Source organism: Trichomycterus rosablanca, chromosome 12 (assembly GCF_030014385.1).
Source record: "Trichomycterus rosablanca isolate fTriRos1 chromosome 12, fTriRos1.hap1, whole genome shotgun sequence".
Lineage (NCBI taxonomy): Eukaryota > Metazoa > Chordata > Actinopteri > Siluriformes > Trichomycteridae > Trichomycterus > Trichomycterus rosablanca.
This window is the reverse complement of record NC_085999.1, coordinates 37,835,088-37,856,612: the sequence shown is the minus strand read 5'-3', so window position 1 is coordinate 37,856,612 and position 21,525 is coordinate 37,835,088. Positions and strand designations below refer to the sequence as shown.

The following is a 21,525-nucleotide window of genomic DNA, read 5'->3' as shown; positions in this document are numbered from 1 at the left end:
AATTATGGGATGCATTGAAATATCTCAGAAACTGCAAGGAGCAGCTGTGTTCAGTACCCACCAACCGTGGCCCGAGTAGCCAAGACTCAGTTTGTTTATTAGGATTTTAACGTCGTGTTTTACACTTGGGTTACAATCATGACAGGAACGGTAGTTACTCATTACACAAGATTCATCAGTTCACATGTTTAATATCAAACACAGTCATGGACAATTTAGTGTCTCTGGACTGTGGGAAGAAACCCACACAGACACGGAGAGAACATGCAAACTCCACACAGAAAGGACCTGGACCGCCGACTTAAGGACACAAAGACTATGGTGTGCAGTACAGGCCAACAGAAGAGCTACTAGTATGAATACTGGTAATGAGCACACTTTACACCAAATCCTTCTGGTTTTAAGGCTGCACAATTGCAGGCCAGTCAAAGTGCCCAAGTTAACCCCCTGCCCACCTACAATAGGCATGATGGCATCAAAACTGCACATCAAAGTGATGGAAGAAGGTCGACTGGGCGGACAAATCCTGTTTTCTTAAAATGATTTGATAGCCGGGTATGTGTTCATCAATACCTGTAGAAGAGACTCCACCAGGATGCACTGTAGAGTGTCTTAATTAGGGCTTTAATTATATTGCTTATTTATTAGATCCATATTCTGCAAATCCTGTTAGTCACTCAGCTTGCACATGTGTTATACTGAGTTTACACATTAACCGTCAGGGTTCATAATTAATAATAGTTAATAATTCAGGGTTGATTGTCTCTCTTAATTCACGCCAGATCTCTTCTCACCTTCTTGTAGATGGTACGCAGGTCTCTGTACTGCCACAGTGTGTTGAGAACCTGAGCTGCAGCCTTCACCACCTTCAAAGAGTATCTGCATCAGAGTCGAACGCATGTCCGATCAATCACCAGCTATTAACCGTGAGCAAAGTAAATATAAACTGTACACGAGTCTGCATTAGGCATTAAGCGTGCAAACCTCTCTCCTCGTCCTTTGGTGATGTTGACGAGTTTCTCGATGCCCCCCGTGTCAGCCAAAGCTTTGGCGTTCTCCATGTTCTTGCTGGTGACCTCGTGCAATGTACAGCAAATAGCCGCCACCGTCTCATCAGACAACTGAGTGGTGCTTCCTCCGGGCAGCCTGTTCACCAAATCTCTCATCGCGTACTTCCCTGTCACACAGACAACAAAACCCTTCGAACTTCATGCTCTACCGTTCTCTATTCAAAGAAATGCTTTGGTAAATAAAATACACATTGTTTATAATTTTACCCAAATGTCACCTGTCAGGCAGGAGATGTTTGACCTGGACCAAGAGCAACATAAATCTACCCTACCTACTCAAAATCTTTGCTGTAAATAACTCGAAACCTATCCAGCCTTTAATTAATGCCACACAGACTTAGCGATGTTACTTATCAGACTATATGATCAGCTATTGATTTTAAAAATGACAGCCGAAATGATTCAGTTACATTTGCATCAGTTCAATTAAAAATACCAACAATAAGTTTTACATTCTACATACATTCCTTTTCCTGATATTATTACTAGTACAACTATAATGGTTATGACTGGTATAATTAGACATGGTGCTTTCTAACCTATCAGCTCCTTGTTCCTGACGTCCAGTGCCATGTTCCTGAGCGCTGTGGCTACAGAACACACCACACGGTCATTATCCATCCGGAGCAGCTCCACCAGGATGGGTAAACCTTTCTCCTTACGAACCGCTGCACGGACATATAAGGAGAACTACACACAACCATACACACAAAACACACAATCATACACACAATCATACAAACAACCATACACACAAAACACACAATTATACAAACAACCATACACACAATCATACACACAAAACACACAATTATACAAACAACCATACAAACAACCATACACACAAAACACACAAATATACAAACAACCATACACACAATCATACACACAAAACACACAATCATACACACAATCATACAAACAACCATACACACAAAACACACAATTATACAAACAACCATACACACAATCATACACACAAAACACACAATTATACAAACAACCATACAAACAACCATACACACAAAACACACAATTATACAAACAACCATACACACAATCATACACACAAAACACACAATTATACAAACAACCATACACACAACCATACACACAAAACACACAATCATACACACAATCATACACACAACCATACACACAAAACACACAATTATACACACAATCATACACACAACCATACACACAAAACACACAATTATACAAACAACCATACAAACAACCATACACACAAAACACACAATTATACAAACAACCATACACACAATCATACACACAACCATACACACAATCATACACACAACCATACACACAATCATACACACAACCATACACACAATCATACACACAACCATACACACAACCATACACACAACCATACACACAATCATACACACAACCATACACACAACCATACACACAATCATACACACAACCATACACACAACCATACACACAACCATACACACAATCATACACACAACCATACACACAATCATACACACAACCATACACACAACCAGCACATCAGGAGAGAACAGAAGCAGGGAAATAAGCAACATTAAAACACGTAGTGTTTAAAAGTTTTAACGTTTTTAGGGTTTATTTAATCACATCACTAAACCGGGTCATTTTGCTTTTGCTCTGCTTTTACCTTGACAGTAAATAAAAAATCAGAATAATAAAACTGCATAACAGTCTTGCTAAATAATGCTTTTTGGTTTTATTGTTGTGTTCTTTATTTTCTTATTTTATGTTACAATGTTTTTGCTTTATTTATTTGGAATATAATGTAATAAATGATTTGCAATCTAACATAATAAAAGCTTAGAATTTTTGCATCCAATTGATCACTTATTTATGTGTGCATTTTATTTGACTAAATTCTACAGAAATACTTTTCTTGTACTACCGACTATTTCATTTTATTTTCGTGCTTTACGACCACTTTATCCTGTTTATGGTCGTGGTGGGTCTGTTTTCCCGGAACTACTGGGCACCATCGTGTGGCCTTGGTCATTTCCCTGTCAGACATAGCCTATAATGTCTGTATTTTAATACTCGACTGGACCAAGGCCACCTAAGCACCAAAATAGTCTATTGTTAGTTTTAGTTCTTGTGGTCAGTGAGCACGGATCCCCTGAGCAATAGACACTATAGTCAGTACATTTTCTCTGCTTAACTTGCTTAATAATAAATAAATACATCATTTCATGATCTGAATGATCCTACCTTCCAGTTGCCGGCTGAGAGGTTCTGCAGTGATCCAGCAGCACCCTCTAGTGTGGCCGGGTTCGAGCTCTCTGCTAACAGGGTGAGGTACGGCTTCACCACTGCAGGGTGCCACAACATTTCTGCTCCTTTGGGAGACTTGGATAGACCGGGTATCGGCCCGACACCGTCCCACTAAACACAGCACAGACACATGCACAGAGGTTATTATCCACACATTTTAAAGACACCCAATCAAAGTTAAGCATTTGTTATAGTGAAAATTCTAATCCAATTGCAGTGTGAAAAAACAGCATCACTTCACCCACTAAAACCACTTCTTCAAAGAACAAAGCCAGAAAAAGTCTGGGAAAGGTGAAAGGTAACTACATTTACTTTTGTACACTTGGTAGAAGATTTTATCCTAAGTGATAAGACAAATTAGGGTTGAGGGTCTTGTTTAGGAGCCTAACAACCTACCAGCACCCCACACAGATTCTAAAACTTGAATATAAAAGTACCATACACAACTATACAGTAAAGTGATACTACCGTAAAATCAAATCTTAGTCTTTTTCCTAAACACAGAACAACCTGACTTTCACTTTTATTCTTAGATGATTGGACCAATAATGGCCTTCTTTTATTAGTATTCAGCCAATTAAAAATCTTTTATTGGACTTTTTTATAAAACTGCTGAGATCTGGGGATTCAGGGTTTAAATCTCAGAGGTGCTATCAGTCAGGTGCATTTATTCACTCATTCATTGTCTGTGTTTTACCACCGTTTTGTCCTGATCAGGTCATGGTGGGTCTGATTAACTGGGTGAAATGCAGGAAACACCCCGGCCAGGTAACGTGTCTATTACATGGCAGACACGCAGACACGCACACACTTGGGGCATATTCTAGTAGCTCCATTTGGCCTGACTGCATGTCTTTGGACTTGTGTGAGGAAACCGGAGCACCCAGAAGAAACCAACACAGACACAGGGAGAACATGCAAACTCCACGCAGAAGTACTGTGGCCGCCCAGCTGGGGAATCGAACTCGGGCCCTTCCTGCTATAATGCAACCCTCAACTGCTCAGCTGAAATGTAGTCTGGTTATAATTTGCCTCGAGTAGGGAAACGCTTGTGACATTATTTTGGAGTCTGACTGACTCAGCGGCAAACAACAAACTATGGCAGAGAAGCATTAATCCTAATAAATACACCATAAATATTCATATGAGTAAGTAAGTAAACCAGTATTGTTGTTGGTCCATCATACAAATAATCTCAACTAAATAAAATCATTAAAAAAACACGAACATAAAAGCTAAGCAGTGAAATATCAAAATAATGCAGGCATCAGCACTGGCTCACCTGATCCTCCTGGACACTTTTTCTCTTTTTCTTCCTCTTCCTCCCCCAGCAGCTGTGGTCGGCTTCTCTACTGGGTGATTCTGATCCCAGCAGCCCGTCCGTCTCCTGGTTTTCCATCAGTCCTGAAGGCGGCAACTCCAGCTCTAACCGGTACGAGAGATTCCGCAGGGTGCATATACAGTTCTCCACAATCTGCCAGAAGAAAAACGAGATAAATACGAGTGAACAGAAGCGATAAAGAACGATTCCAGCCGTCAAGGGGTTACACAACACCCTTCAGATCCTGCTTAATTTTACAATGAGCCTGTTCAGAGCAACTGCGCAGTCAGACCTTTCTGTGCATCCCATTTACTGACGGAGAGGCAGGGACACAAACTACTACAGTATCCGTATTCTATGCTGTCGTTTGCTGGGGTAACAGCATCAACAAAAGTGCAATGAACAAACTAATTAAGAAGGCTGGCTCTGTTGTAGTGGATACTCTGGAAGAAGTGGCAAAAAAACGGACACTCAAAAAGCTGCTTACCATTATGGACAATACATCCCACCCCCTGCACACTACAGTGGAGAAACAGAGAAGCACGTTCAGTGGTAGACTGATACAGATGCGCTGTTCTAAAGAGCGCCGTGTGAGATCTTTTCTTCCCACTGCAGTAAGACTTTACTTGATGATTACTAAGATGATTCTCCTTATTCCAGGAACACTACGGATCTCCTGCCGCCCGAACAGTGTTGATTGATTTTTTTCTGTGCAATATCTTTATCTCTTTTAGTGCAATACATTTTTGTAAAATAATATATATATTTTTCCCTTTAGTGCAATAATACATATGCTGCTGTTTTTGCTTATGCCCTGTTATGTTTAATTGTGTTGAATAATGTCTGTCTTTCCTTGTGTCATTTGTAAAGTACTGTGACACTGCAATTTCCTTCGGGATCAATACAGTGTTATCTTATCTCATCAAAAGTTCCCTCTTGCTAAGAGAAAGCATTCTCATGAGAAGCGGCAGAACCGCTTGTCCGCTGGCTGTACTGTTGCTTACTTTGGAGTGCGGCGGTGCCGCTTAGCTTGCAGCTGTGTTGGGCTCGCAATTTTTGTGCGTGATATAGCGCTCGAAGTTCACCCGAATAAACTTTGACCCAGTTTGCTTCTGACCTTTTCAAAGCTCCTCCAATGAGACGAACTGTTTGATATGACGCAGTAACAGCGACTCAGGTCGTATGAACAACACTTAGCGTGACTTATTGTAGTAAAACAGCGAGTGAGGAATGTGATTAGTGGAGGAACTTATGAGCAGTAATAATGAAGAGGAGTTTAGTGCTCCTGTCTCCTTCTTTTACTACATTAAACCACGTTAAGCTTTATTTTCTCTCTCTCAGGGAGAAGCTGATTCTGATTCTCACCATTTCTCAGAAGCTGGAGCTGTAACACAAGTTTAAAAGTGAAACAGGAAGGAGAATCCAGATAAACACAGATACATGTGGAGCTGTAACCCTGGATCTGACGCTTATTCCACACTAATGCAGATTCAGCTCATATTTGCACGATTTACCGCACAGCTCAAGCCGAGCGTTGAGCAAACGCTTCTCAGGTGAACGCGCCCTAAGAGAGCGAGTGAGTTACGAGCCAACAGATGCTTCGTATTACAAAAGAGAGTAATTGACTCCTATTTGACTAACGGAGCTCTCGACGTTCAACTACAGTCTCACAATCTGTTCATGTGCTGTAGCTGAATGAAAATCGAGGCCAGGTCGTTCCAGCGTGGTCTGAACAAAAGACTTTAATTTAGCATTTCTGTGCCTGCTGGGAGGGAGGAGGCCCTAGATCATGGCTGGTGTATAAATAGAGATGTGCTGCACTACATTCACATTTACTGCATTTAGCAGACATAGTTATCTAAGGCGACTAACTAATCCCATTTACACGGCACAATCTGCACCCAGACTGGCCCGATCGAACCGCACGACCCTCGGTTTCAGGCCGAACACATGCTGAAACGTACTAAACTTGTCGAGAGATCCACAGAGACTCTGACTAAAGCATCTTCATTCGCGTGTAAACATTTTGAAACGTGTGTGTACCTTGCTGTCGAAGTCGGCCGCGCTGACACACGCTTTGATGACGTAGAGCAGCGAGTCGATGAGGCCCTCACAGCAGCGCATTTGCTTCCTGGCTTCCTCTCCTGCAGAGCTCAGGTTCCTACAGCAACGAGAAGCAAACGTCAGCGCATCTGCACATATTCATACTTCACAGGGCAGTGATAGCTCAGTGGTTAGGGTACTGGACTAGTAATCGAAAGGTTGCCGGGACAAGCCCCACCACCGCCAAGTTGCCACCTTAACCCTAAAGCGCCTGCTAAATGCTGAAAATGTCATGTAATGTCATTCATACTGTAGATTAAATGAAACCACACGCACACACACTAGAGGTGTGGTAAAGAGTAAGACAGGATGTTTCGTAGACAGGAATACCCTCGACAGGGAGTCAACCTATCACATGGCTTTAGGACAGACATAGCCAATCATATCTGTGTGGATGCGCGGGCGGCTGATAGCACTGCTGAGACTCAAACCCAGATCTCGGTGGTGGTGGCCTAGAATTGTGGACACGTCCGTCCGGTTTAATCAGAAACTTAATTTCTCTAGAGTCCAAAAACATCCAGTGAGTGGCACTTCCACGTGTTCCACTGTAGCCTTAAATTCATAATCTTGACAAGTTTTGTGACCATGCTTGCAGTTATCTGAACCAGCGTTTTCTTTCCAGTCCAATTAATTCAATCTGATCCCTTTAATCCCCTCTAATAATGATTCCCTCTAATCTCTTCCATCAACAAGGTGATTTGTTTTTCTGGCAGTCACACTTAAGTCGATTTGGATGAAAGTTTGTGCTAAATGCCACTGGGTGTTTTTTATTCTCTGACGGATGGATGGATTTTTTAACTCCATGGAAACCCGTGGGTCATTGGCATGGCAGGACGCAGTGGTGATGGGTACGCGTCATTGTTTCCAGACTTCTAATCTGGTTCCTTATTTTGTCCAGTGATCTAGATGAGGGTTTTCAAGTCTGCCGCTGGCAGGAATTTGAGGAGAGAGGTTACGGTTGTTAGTGCTAAACTATCTCCTGAGATATCCCAGAGAATTAACATTTCCTGACACACATAAATCCACCTGCTGGCAACATCAAAGCCCCCCAGATCCTATTCCATTTCGATTCTAATGTTTGAAGTTAAACTGAATGAAGCTCCTGACTCCTGTCTGATTGGATAACTGCATAAATGAGCAATAATTTGCGATTTAATTTGATGATTTGTGATTTCTGAACAGAAGGCTGTAGACTTTAATTAAATAAGTTTAATCAGACTCACAGCATGAGTGTAAAACTACAAGAAAGAGCTAACATCCTCAACTACAGGCTGCCGAACCATTTCTTCTTCCTATCAGTCATTTCTGGGACTAACAGGTAACCTGGACTGCAGATCTAACATTCAGGGCCGCCGCAGATATGGTGTTCTGTTTTTCCGTGTGTAGGTGATGCAGTAACACAACTTTTCCAGCAGGAGGTGCTGCGCGTACCTCAAGCAGCCGGTGGTGTTACGCAGCACGAGTGAGGAGTGGAATTTGAGCTTGTGGTCGTCCTCGAAGGACGAGCTGCTCCAGCCCGAGTGAGGAATGATCACAGTGTTGGTCAGGGTCGTTAAGGCATCGCGAACGATTGTCATCTTTACGGCATCACAGGAGGACAGGTTCCATAACACCCCTACAGGACGGGAGAGAACACAGTGTGAATGAGGAGCTACTGGTATATACTGGGGACAGTGCTTAAAGTGGGAAATCAAAATCAGTTACCATATATTGAATAACCGGTTCACATCTATCACGAAGTTATACATACAGGTACGTACGTATACACCAATCAGCCATAACATTAAAACCACCTCCTTGTTTCTACACTCACTGTCCATTTTATCAGCTCCACTTACCATATAGAAGCACTTTGCAGTTCTACAATTACTGACTGTAGTCTGTACATGCTTTGTTAGCCCCCTTTCATGCTGTTCTTCAATGGTCAGGACCCCCACAGGACCACCACAGAGCAGGTATTATTTGGGTGGTGGATCATTCTCAGCACTGCAGTGACACTGACATGGTGGTGGTGTGTTAGTGTGTGTTGTGCTGGTATGAGTGGATCAGACACAGCAGCGCTGCTGGAGTTTTTAAACACCTCACTGTTACTGCTGGACTGAGAATAGTCCACCAACCAAAAATATCCAGCCAACAGCGCACCGTGGGCAGCGACCTCTGACCACCGATGAAGGTCTAGAACAGAGGTCACTAACAGGCGGACCGCGGTCCGGGTCCGGACCCAGAATCTGTCCCATACGGACCCGGACCTACAGCCAAAACAGAAAGTTAGGATTTGAAACCTGACGGAGCGCTTCTATTTTAACCGGCGCAGCTTCTGTACCATTTACGGTAGCGGTTTAGTGGATGAGAAAACGCACAGACACCAGAGATCACGTGACACCACTCAGCCAATCAAGTCTGTGCATTCCAGCCGGTAAACACTGCGACTGTACAGTGCAGACAGATAAGAGAGTTAGAGGCGAGTTACATGTGGAAAGACGGTGGAAAGAAAAAGAAAGATAGCGAACGTAGAAAAAAGAAGGGAGAGATACAGACGACCGTGCCGGAGAAAGTTGAGAAAAGACGAGTGAGACAGGAGACAAATGACGCTCTCCAAAAAAGAAACGTGTACAGCGAAATTACAGCATTTAATCCGTGATGGAGAGACTCATTTCTGTTCTTACTTCCCACTGGAGCACAATTTATTTTTATTTTCTCCTAATTTGATAAGAGAAAGGTTTGATAATTCCACTTTCGGTGGTACGCACGCTGAGACGCTAGCCTAGTTGTTTGTTTGTAGCCTTTAGCTAAATAACTTTTTATATACGTATGTTTTAAACATATAATTTATACGTTAATCTTCCGTGTGTTGTTGATTTAGTTTTATTTTGTTTATCGTAAAAAAGCGCTTGTGTTTACTAACGTAAATTCGTGCTGTGTTGGAAACTAGGAAACTTCTGCTACCGGCATCCGAACGAAGCCGGTTTTGTTTGTTTTGTACTTCAGCGCATAAACATCATAATTATCCAGAATTAAAACCGTTTTCGGTCCGCACGAAGCGCGTTTGTGTTTGGTTGTGTTCTGTATTTCAGCTCTTAAAACACCTCTGTTTTGTGGGGAGTTATAACCGTTTCTGTTCGTAGGAAGCGCGTTTATTTGTTTAGTACACCAGCGCATAACACCGTTTTCCTTTAGAATTACAGCCGCTTTTGTCCGAACGAAGCGCGTTTGTGTTGTTTGGTTGGTGGTTTTTGTATTCCAGCTCATCATCGCCTGTTTCATCCGGAATTAAAGCCGTTCTTCTGTGACTACCAGCAGAAGCGCCGGTGAATCCAACATAAACATCATCTCCAACTCATCTTGTAAAGCTAAGTATATTACTTTGTTACTATGGCCCCAGCAGGAGCTTTGTATCCATGTTCCGAGTGTAATATGTTCAGTTATTCCTTCTCCGTGTTTAGTGATAACTTTACATGTGATAAGTGTAGATTAGTTGTTAGTCTGACGGAGAAGATCTCAGTGTTAGAAGGGCGCATTCGGGCGTTAGAACAGACTACTAATAGTGAGGGCTTAGATTCAGCTGTAGCAGTCCCGAATGCCAGCAGTTCAGGTGTAGAACCCCAGACTCCGGCATTAGAGCCCTCACAGCGGGGCGACTGGGTGACGTCTCGGCGACATAGTCGTAGGGAAAAGCACCGACCATCTCAGTTGCACGTGTCCAACAGGTTTTCCCCACTCAGTGAGCCACCCGCTGAGAAGCCTGTTAATGTAAGTGCTCTGGTTATAGGAGATTCTCAGCTCCGACACGTGCGTATTGCAACCCCCATAGAGACACCAGCAACCATAGTCACTTGTATTCCGGGGGCCAGGGCGCCTGACATCAGAGCAAACCTGAAAGTGCTGGCTAATGCTAATCGTAGATTTTCGAAGATTGTTATCCACGTCGGCACTAATGATGTTCGTTTACGGCAGTCTGAGGTTACTAAGAGTAATGTTAAAGAGGTGTGTGAGTTAGCTAGGTCGATGTCTGAGGCAGTAGTGTGCTCTGGCCCCTTACCGATTCGACCCAGTGGCGAAACCTACAGCAGGTTGTTGTCGCTGAACCGCTGGATGTCTAAATGGTGCTCAGAAAACTGCATTGATTTTGTAGATAACTGGTCCACCTTTGAGGGAAGGCCTGGTCTTTTGAAGCGGGATGGTGTCCACCCCACGTGGGAGGGTGCTGCTCGCATTTCTTGCAGCATAGGTGACAGGCTTTACCACCGCGTTAGTGTAGCGGCAGATAGTGTTAAATGACTATCCAGAGCCAAGACCAGGCAGCAGACTAACAGGCCTAACCGACTGTCTGCGAGTCGCCATCGGACGTCACCTGGAATCCTTAGGTCACAAACCATTGAGACTGTGTCTGTTTACCGTGGCAGGTGTAAGCCAAAACAAAATCAAAAAGTATGTCATAATAACTTAATTAAAATTAATCTAAATGAGCATCATGAAAACCCTAGTAAAGTTAAACTAAAGTTAGGACTTCTAAACATCAGGTCACTTGCATGCAAAACAGTAATTGTAAATGAAATAATTACAGATAATTGTCTTAGTGCCCTGTGTTTAACCGAGACCTGGGCTAGACCTGATGAGTATCTAGGTTTAAATGAAGCATCTCCTCCGGGTTACAGTTATGAACATAAGCCACGTCTTAGCGGTCGTGGTGGAGGAATAGCCGCAATTTATGATAAAGACATAGGTCTCACTGTAAAATCAACTCCCATAACAAACTCGTTTGAAGTTCTTATCTCTGACATAACCAATAAATGTTCATCTGATAAAACTAGTATGTTTAAACTGGTTACTGTTTATCGACCCCCTGGTCCTTACTCAGAATTTCTTAACGAATTTGCCGATTTTCTTTCTAAATTAGTCTTATCAACTAAGAAAGCTCTAATTGTTGGTGACTTTAATATCCATTATGAGGATAAATGTAATCCACTCAAAATTGCGTTTGACTCTATTTTAGAATCTTTAGGCATCACCCAAAATGTAACAGGACCCACTCACCGCTGTAAACATACCTTAGATTTAATACTTACTTATGGTATAAACATAGACAACCTGGAAATTATACCACAGAATGACTTAATCTCTGATCACTCTCTACTAATATATGAAGTGTCCCTGTCCAATAAGGTACAGCAACCAAATCGTTTTAAATATAAGCGCACTATTACATCTGCAACTGCAGCAGCGTTCATAAACTGCCTACCAGAATTACCAAATATATCAGCATCAGAACCTAAAGAACTAGATCAGGCAACTCAAAACCTAGAGACCGTACTGCGCACAACCTTAGATAACGTAGCCCCACTCAAAACTAAACTGATTAGGGAGAAAAAACTTGCTCCTTGGTACAATGACCACACATGCGCACTTAAACAAGCAGCACGGAAATTAGAACGTAAGTGGCGTCACACTACACTAGAAGTGTATAAGATTGCTTGGAAAGATGCTCTAACTGAGTATAAACATGCACTTATAAAAGCTAAATCTGTATATTATTCATCCCTAATAGAGAAAAATAAAAACAATCCTAGATTCCTTTTTGAGACAGTGTCCAAATTAACTAAAAACGTCAATGAAACTGAATCTAATATACCGCCTGACTGTACCAGCGATGATTTTTTAAAATTCTTTAATGACAAGATAGAAAAAATACGACTTCAGAGTCAGAGTGTGTCACTTGCCAATGTTAAGTATGGACTCACTCCGAGCAGCATTGGTGATAATAGTAACGAGTTAATCCAACTAAATTCCTTTAATCCAATCTCCCAAAATGAACTAACTGTGTTGATTAAATCATCGAAGTCATCATCGTGTATACTCGATCCTGTTCCAACTCGTTTACTTAAAGATTTACTCCCAGCTATTGTAGAGCCCCTGCTTACATTAATCAATGCATCCCTTAGCCTTGGGTATGTACCTAAATTGTTTAAAAGTGCTGTTATTAAACCCCTGATTAAAAAACCTAATCTTGATCCACATGTTTTATCTAATTATAGGCCAATTTCAAACCTTTCTTTTGTCTCAAAGATATTAGAAAAAGTCGTTTCCAAACAGTTATGTTCTTATTTGAATGAAAATTGTATTCATGAAAAATTTCAATCAGGATTTAGACCCAACCATAGTACCGAAACCGCATTAATTAGAGTAGTTAACGAGTTGTTAATGTCTTCTGATAATGGATGTGTCTCTTTTCTTGTTCTATTAGATCTTAGTGCAGCGTTTGATACGGTCGATCATAACATTTTACTGGAGAGGCTAGAAAATACAGTAGGTGTTAAAGGACTCGCACTCTCTTGGTTTCAATCATATTTGACTGACCGCTCTCAATTCGTTTATGTAAATAATAAATGCTCGGAAACTACAAAAGTAAAGTGTGGTGTTCCACAGGGGTCGGTACTTGGACCGCTATTATTTACACTCTATATGCTTCCACTAGGTGAAATTATTCATAAACATGGCATAAACTTTCACTGCTATGCAGATGACACACAGCTGTATATATCAGCCAAACCAAATGATACTGACACAATCAGTAAAATAGAAGATTGTGTAAACGACATAAAAAACTGGATGTCGTGTAATTTTCTTTTACTTAATTCAGATAAAACTGAGGTTTTACTTGTTGGCTCTAAAGCTGCAAGAGACAAGTTGTCTAACCTGGTGCTAAACTTAAACACGTTCTCTGTTACTCCCAGCCCAGATGTAAAAAACTTAGGTGTCACAATAGATTCAGATCTCTCCTTTGATACACACATTAATAATATTACTAGAGTTGCTTTCTATCATTTGCGTAATATCTCTAAAATAAGAAATATACTATCTGTTAATGACGCCGAAAAACTGATCCATGCGTTTATAACTTCTCGGTTAGATTATTGTAATGCTCTTCTAATTGGATGCTCTGGTAGATCCATAAACAAACTCCAGTTAGTTCAAAATGCAGCAGCTCGAGTGCTAACTAGAACTAAAAAATTTGATCATATCACTCCTGTTCTATCATCTCTACACTGGCTGCCAGTTAAATTTCGCATTGAATACAAAATACTTTTACTAACCTATAAAGCGCTATATGGTCTGGCTCCACAGTATCTGAGTGAGCTTATTAATTACTACAACCCAGCACGTCCACTTCGTTCACAAGATGCAGGGTTACTTATAGTTCCTAAAATTAAAAAGACCAAAGCTGGTGGAAGAGCGTTTTCTTACAAAGCTCCACAACTCTGGAATAATCTTCCTGCCTCTGTTCGGTATTCGGACACAGTCTCAATGTTTAAGTCTAAACTGAAAACATATTTATTTTCTCAGGCTTTTGATTAGTATAGACAAAGGCGCAGGGCTTGGGGGTTCTTGGTCATAGAAACTTGTGGTGATCAGGGATGTTGGGTCGCTGTCGTTCTGCCTCTCTTGTCCAATCACTCTGGTTTGGGTAGGAGAGGTGGGCGCTGATGTCCTGTGAAAGCCTTCATGACCTTGTTACCTGCTCGCTCTCCCTTTTAGTTATGCTGTAATAATTAGGGCTGCCGGAGTCTAAAACTCTCTGTAAAACTGTTTTACTCAACTAGCATTGTACATTATTAACTACATTCTCTGTTGTTTTACCCCGAGGGCATTCTGATGGAAACCTGTTTACCCGCCGAGGTTAAGGATTAAAGTCGAGACTGCCGGGACAACGATGCTGCTCCTGTCAGATGTGACGGATCTGGAGTAATTGCAACGACAAGAAATCACTACAGACTTTATTGAAGACTAGAGCGGATAACAACTCTATTATTATTTAATTGTTTATTTATCTATTTATTACCACTGGATGACTTTTAGATCATTCAATTCTGTGTTTGTATGATTTGTGTAAATCGTGTATTTATTTAAAGTATCCTCCAGACCACCCAAGAAGGATGGGCCCTGTTGAGTCTGGTTCCTCTCAAGGTTTCTTCCTGTAATTTTCAGGGAGTTTTTCCTTGCCACAGTCGCCCTCGGCTTGCTCAACAGGGGTTTTTGTATCTGTTGGTCCTGGATTTTGTAAAGTTGCTTTGAGACAATGTATATTGTAAAAAGCGCTATATAAATAAAGTTGACTTGACTTGACTTGACTTGATAAGGTGGGGTGGTCCGGGTCCTCTCTGTGTGGAGTTTGCATGTTCTCCCCGTGTCTGCATGGGTTTACTTCGGTGCTCCGGTTTCCTCCCACAGTACAAAGACGTGCAAGTGAGGTGAATTGGAGACACTAAATTGTCCATGACTGTGTTGGATATAAACTTGTGAACTGATGAACCTTGTGTAATGAATAACTACCGTTCCTGTCATGATGTAACCAAAGTGTAAAACATGACGTTATAATCCTAATAAACAAACAGACATTTGATTTGACAGTCAGTTATTGATTACATGCAGATGTTGATACAACTACTAGACTACTTATATATAATATATATCAATATATATATTATATGTTATGCAGTGATAGCTCAGTGGTTAAGGTACTGGACTAGTAAACAGAAGGTTGCCGGTTCAAGCCCCACCACCACCAAGTTGCCACTGTTGGGTCCCTGAGTAAGGCCCTTAACCCTCAGTTGCTCATTGTGTAAGTCGCTTTGGATAAAAGTGTCCGCTAAATGCTATATATATATATATATATATATATATATATATATATATATACACTGTATATATAGTTAAACATTCCGGACCTTTGCTTCAAGAAATTTTCTCTAACTGGACCTCTTCAAATTTTAGTTGAATACCCCTGGTCTAGAAGATGACCGACTCAAACAGCAGCGATAGATGAGCGATCGTCTCTGACTTTACATCTACAAGGTGGACCAACTAGGTAGGACCAACTGCTCTGTGGGGGTCCTGACCATTAAAGAACAGCATGAAAGGGGGCTAACAAAGCATGCAGAGAAACAGATGGACTACAGTCAGTAATTGTAGAACTACAAAGTGCTTCTATATGGTAAGTGGAGCTGATAAAATGGACAGTGAGTGTAAAAACAAGAAGGTGGTTTTTAATGTTATGATTGTTAAATGCTTCCTGCAGTGATTTTCTCTGAGCAAAGCAACCACAAGCAATCTGAATATTTTACAAACTCTTTATGCCACTCGAAGGATACTGTAGGATGTAAACAGACCGACCGGCTTTCATTTCTGTAGCCCAACAAACTAATTTATTTGTTTTATTCAATTTATTTTTAATCTAGTGATTGCACAAGTATTTCTTAATAGACTAGAAGTCTATATCCAGTCACCACCCCACTCCCTATGATTTTGCAGTATTTGAAGTATTTCTGGATTCAGATTTGTGCTGTATGTGCTGCATTACTGACAACATGCTAAATATTATAAATAAAGATGAGCTCAATTCAGAATAAGGCTTAAGATTCTATCACAGCACTGCTAGCAAGTGCTACAGAAGACGACGCGACCAGGCTGCTAGTGCGTTGTTCAAGATAGACGTGACATTCCATTACAGACAGAAAGCATACAGTGTGTGTCTACGAAACCTATTTATTTCTATGATGGACTGTAGCTGCAGCAGTAAAGTGTGTGTGTGTGTGTGTACGTGTGGGCGGAGAATTTGTTCCAATGACTCCCTGGTGAGCTGTTAAATCTTCTTCAGATGCCATCCACTGGTTTGTGTCTCTTCCTAAAGTACTTTCAATTAATGGACTCCGACAGCAAAAGCTGCTACCTAGTCTGAGCGTGTGTGTGATGCACCGACATGAGACGTGTTTTTGCCATGGTTACTACAGTATATAATGCATCTCTATAAGAAATGACGTACAGTTTTACAGCCTGGACATGACAGCTGAGCTTTTGGGTTCGACTTCAGAAATCGTGACTGATCTAGAGAAGATCCTCACTTCTGTCAGAATGAGCACGTCACTCGTTGGCTAAGAACGACACTGCAGTACTTAGATCTTTAGTACTAAGGTTTTTATTATTATTATTAATATTATTATTATTATTATTTTCCTAAAACTTGCATCTAAGCTTTGGCAATACGAATGCCCTTATTTGTCATGCCAATAAAGCTACCTCTGAATTAAAAAAAAGGTCTACAAATCACTCTCATCATCAGAAACAGCAGAGGTGTCATGCTGATATCATTTCCAGTCACTATGGTGCTACATTTCACAGCTGAGTTTAGTTTTACACTCACACACATTGTGGTTATTGGTACTGCTACAAGTTGTTCTCGCTGTTATTGTTCATGTGCTTAGTTTGTATAATTATACAGACTTTAAAATGTCTTGTTTTATTACCCCACAACACACACAGCTTTCTAACTCCGATTCTAGCTTCGGCAGTTTAGATTTATTGCATCTTCAATGCAAATAAATCAGCTCTAATTGAGTCAAACTGCTTCAGGAAGCAAGACAGGGAGACAAACGAGATAGAAACGGAATATTAGAGTGAGAATAAAAGTCAATCGTGTGCTCTGTGGGGACAGATAATAAGTAGAATAAGATAAGAACTGTCTCCATCGCTTTATTTCTCTCTCTCTCTGAGGATACAGGAGCAATAAATTGGAAGAACCCTTGTGTGCTTAACTAAGGAACTGTAGACTGAGGTTGAAATAGTAGAAACAAAAAGGAGGGGAATGATTTAGGATGTTATTCCAACACACCCCTGAATACGAATACAGGAACAGGGCCAACATTCCTCAGTTCACACGAGAAAACACAGTCGAAGTAGAAGGAAGTAGAAGGAAAGGCAAGGCGAAGTAGGCAAGATGGTTACTGGCTCTAACCTCTTGAGACCCTGTGGTCACATATGGGGGCATTACATTTGGTTCTGCTTATGTATGTAGTTCTGCTTAACTTAGACCTGTTGTTTCTTTTAGCAGACATTTCTGTCTGCCATCTAGTGGTAGCAAAAGTATTAGACAAAAATGCATAAAAAAAAAAAAAATCAAAGCTCTGGTCTTAAGAGGATAAGCGAGTCGTTTAAGTAGCACCATGATTGCCAGTCATAATACACATATTTATTATAGTGACACCAAATCTAACAGCATTTATCAAGTGAAGCTTAAGAGGCAAACAAGACTGAATTAATACAAATGTTTCTGTATCAGTAAAGTGTCTGTCTGTCTGTCTGTCTGTCTGTCTGTCTGTCTGTCTGTCTATCTATCTATCTATCTATCTATCTATCTATCTATCTAACTAACTAACTATCTAACTAACTACCAACCTACCTACCTACCTACCTTAGGCCACTTCTTTTAGATAGATGGATGGATAAGTGCCTGTCAGTCTTAATAAAGTACTGGTCTCAGTGAAGGCTCTGTTCATGGCAGTTACACTTCTTTTGTCCCCTGTATTCTATGGGTTGCCACAGCTGATCGTTTTGGTCTGTATACCTAACTCCAAGTTTAATCGTCTTTTCCAATGTAGGCTTCGTCATCAATAGGTTTGGAGGCAAGTTGCAAAACAGTGAGATTTGGGTAAAAGTCATTTAAAACTACACAAGTCATCACTAATGACCGTACTCTGGAGAACCTTGCTGATGGGCTCTGTACGGATGTTTCCTCTGCTCCAGTTGACTGGGATTATCGGTTGACACTTGCGTTCCTACCCTTGTGTACAATGGCACCGTCAACTGCCAATTAGCAGGAGGATGGGGCACGCTAGTGTCGTGATTAATTACTTTAGCATTAACAAGAGCTGCTGGAACGGGGAACAGATCTCTGCTGGAGACTCGGTTCAAAGAATAAAAATTAGCAAAGAGAGACTCGTGGCACTTTGGGTTCATGTTTAGACAATAAATGTGAAGAATTGTGTGCTACTGTTCATACAGCTAGATGGACAAACAGAGAAAAAAAACTTATCAGGTAAATGCCAAGTCAATCCACCAAAAAATAGCTAAAAAATATCTACATTTAAATGGTAATATGGCAGCTGAAGGGTAAGTGTTGAAAATTTAAGGAGAATGAAGGGCCAGTTTTGCTCTCTTGGACTCTAAGCTTCAAAATTGGCCTTTTTTGACTGTGAATGTGTCCATTCAGGCAAAAGATCATCAGTGAGATCAGGCACTGATGTTGGGTGAGAAGGCCTGGCTCAAAATCAATGTTTAATATTGCTGAAATTAGAGCTCTTTACAGGTCACTTGGGTTCCTCCACACCAAACTCATCAAACTATGTTTTAATAGACTTTGTGCACAGATGAACAGTTATGTTGGTTCCTCAAACTAAATATGGATTTTATACACCTGTTAGCACCGAGTGAGGCTGAATCATTTATACTCACTTATTAAATGTGAACTTTTTCGTCTCTTATGGAGTCGGAGTTAATGGATTGTATTTTTGTGACCCTAATTCAGAAAGCGCTCATAATAATGCACAGATTCTAGAACATGTTATCTGGCCTAGACTGCAGTGATGGGTGTCATTTGGGCCATACACCGATTAACCATAACATTAAAACCACCTCCTTGTTTCTACACTCAGTTCATTTTATCAGCTCCACTTACCATATAGAAACACTTTGTAGTTCCACAATTACTGACTGTAGTCCATCTGTTTCTCACATGCTTTGTTACCCCCTTTCATGCTGTTCTTCAATGGTCAGGACCACCGCAGAGCAGGTATTATTTAGGTGCTGGATCATTCTCAGCTCTGCAGTGACACTGACATGGTGGTGGTGTGTTAGTGTGTGTTGTGCTGGTATGAGTGGATCACACACAGCAGTGCTGCTGGAGTTTGTAAACACCGTGTCCACTCACTGTCCACTCTATTAGACGCTCCTACCTAGTTGGTCCACCTTGTAGATGTAAAGTCAGAGACGATCGCTCATCTATTGCTGCTGTTTGAGTCGCTCATCTTCTGGACCTTCATCAGTGGTCACAGGACGCCGCCCATGGGGCGCTGTTGGCTGGATATTTTTGGTTGGTGGACTATTCTCAGTCCAGCAGTAACAGTGAGGTGATTAAAAACTCCAGCAGCGCTGCTGTGTCTGAACTCAATTTGTCAGACCAGTTGACCTTCCATTGCTCAAATGTCTGATTCTGTACACTTTGTAAATGCTTACAGTGGAAGTTAAGGAAGTTAGCATGGGTATTTAGATTAGTCTGTGACTATGCAGCCCCATACCCAAAGGGTTTGGTGCACTGTGTGTTGACACGCTCATCTCAACACCAGTATTAAATTATCTTTAATCTGAGTCACAGTAGCTCTTTTGTTAGTCCAAACCAGTCCTGGCCACCCAACAACTTGCTGGAGGTCTGTGGCTTGTCCCTATTCGAACCACCACTGTCGTGGATACATACTAAGGCTGCCTGTGAATATTTCTTGATGTTTCAGAGACACAGTTTGCCCCTTATTAATCATATCTGCTACATTCAACATTTGTGCAACGAGGAACCACTATCAGTCCAACATTTTTATATATTACTGACCCTGACATGCACAAATAGGAATTGTCATGAACATTTTTGGAGAGGAGAAGGGGTCCTAATGTGCATCACACTGCACACTTTACTAAAAAGCAAATACACACACACACACACAATCAGCTCATTCAGACTCCAGGGAGGAACCATGTAGGCTGAAGCAAGTCATTAATAATCCTGTCCTCACAAGTGACCCTGACTGTGCCTGAAACACAAACACACACACACACTCACTCGGGATGGGTCACGATTCCACAGATTCAGCATCTGCTGCACTGCAGGAAGAGTCTGTGTCCAGGGCGGAGGCTAGACTTTTTTTTAGCTGTCAAGACCTGCAAATGTGTATAAATATACACTCACACATAAACAACTCATCTGTGCTACACTGATTAGGTTTAACACAATCAGAGGTCAAGACGCTTTGTACCCCGTGCTCTGGCATGAAGTCTATATCTAGTGAGGGACGATACAAGTACCAAAGCCATTTTTGGCACACTCAATTCCTTGGTGTATCACATAAACTTATGTGACCTAAAGAAAACACACTTCAACACAGAGGAAATCAGGGAATGTGAGGGTGCTGGATCACACCACACACTTGAGGGCAGCAGGTCGGAGAGTCAGGTGTGTATGGTTAAATCACGTCTGCTTAATAACAAGGCTGGCGACTTTAAGTGAGCTGCAAATTTTTTTTACGTTCCTAAAGGCTCCACTAGCCTATCACTGTCATCTAATGCCAAGTTCTCACTACACGACTGAATCTGTTGCACTCGGGAGTCTTTCAGTCGGTGTGTATTTCACACTACACTACACGACTGATCGGTGATGGGGGGTCTCACACTACACGACCTATCACCAACTGGAATCACTGGCGAGCTTCTCTGCTCTCACAAACATCGTTTTGTTACGAAAACACACGCGAGATGTGACGAAAGGTTTAATGATACCACGTCCTAAAATGCACAAGTAGCGAGCGATCGAAGTTTGTGCACGTAAAAACAAAGAGAAAAAATAAATGAATCTTAGTGGATTTGGCTTGGATTGTTCTGTAGTGAGTTGGAGGTTAATAAATATGTTTGCAATGCAACGTTGGTGTTTTGTAGAGAACGATAAGGTCAGAAATACTGTAAAACTTGTGTGTAACACCTGTGTATTATGATATAAACTATATTAAGCCCCTGTACAGCCTTTTACACTCCTCCCCTGCATTTCTTCTCACGCTGTATCTTGCATTCTCATTGGCTGTTCGACATAGCACTCATTGCCGGTCGGGAAACACCCATTCAGATATCTGA

General features: G+C 41.4%; 1 protein-coding gene and 1 long non-coding RNA gene across 7 annotated transcripts in view; one reads left to right on the top strand and one right to left on the bottom strand.

Annotated features, from left to right (window-relative positions):
- LOC134324454 (plakophilin-4-like) overlaps positions 1 to 21,525 on the bottom strand; it is a 122,887-nt gene that overhangs the window by 5,519 nt on the left and 95,843 nt on the right. For all 6 annotated transcript variants that reach the window (XM_063006306.1, XM_063006305.1, XM_063006309.1 and 3 more), the window contains 7 exons: positions 8,239 to 8,422; positions 6,748 to 6,865; positions 4,666 to 4,857; positions 3,321 to 3,494; positions 1,610 to 1,760; positions 985 to 1,177; positions 795 to 879 (listed from right to left, as the gene is read on the bottom strand). In XM_063006306.1, the coding sequence (XP_062862376.1) occupies positions 795 to 879; positions 985 to 1,177; positions 1,610 to 1,760; positions 3,321 to 3,494; positions 4,666 to 4,857; positions 6,748 to 6,865; positions 8,239 to 8,422 (1,097 nt within the window). The remainder of the gene's footprint in view (positions 1 to 794; positions 880 to 984; positions 1,178 to 1,609; positions 1,761 to 3,320; positions 3,495 to 4,665; positions 4,858 to 6,747; positions 6,866 to 8,238; positions 8,423 to 21,525) is intronic.
- LOC134324455 (uncharacterized) lies at positions 10,054 to 15,205 on the top strand. Its single transcript, XR_010014179.1, has 2 exons — positions 10,054 to 10,115; positions 14,449 to 15,205. It is a non-coding gene; the product is annotated as an uncharacterized LOC134324455 (long non-coding RNA).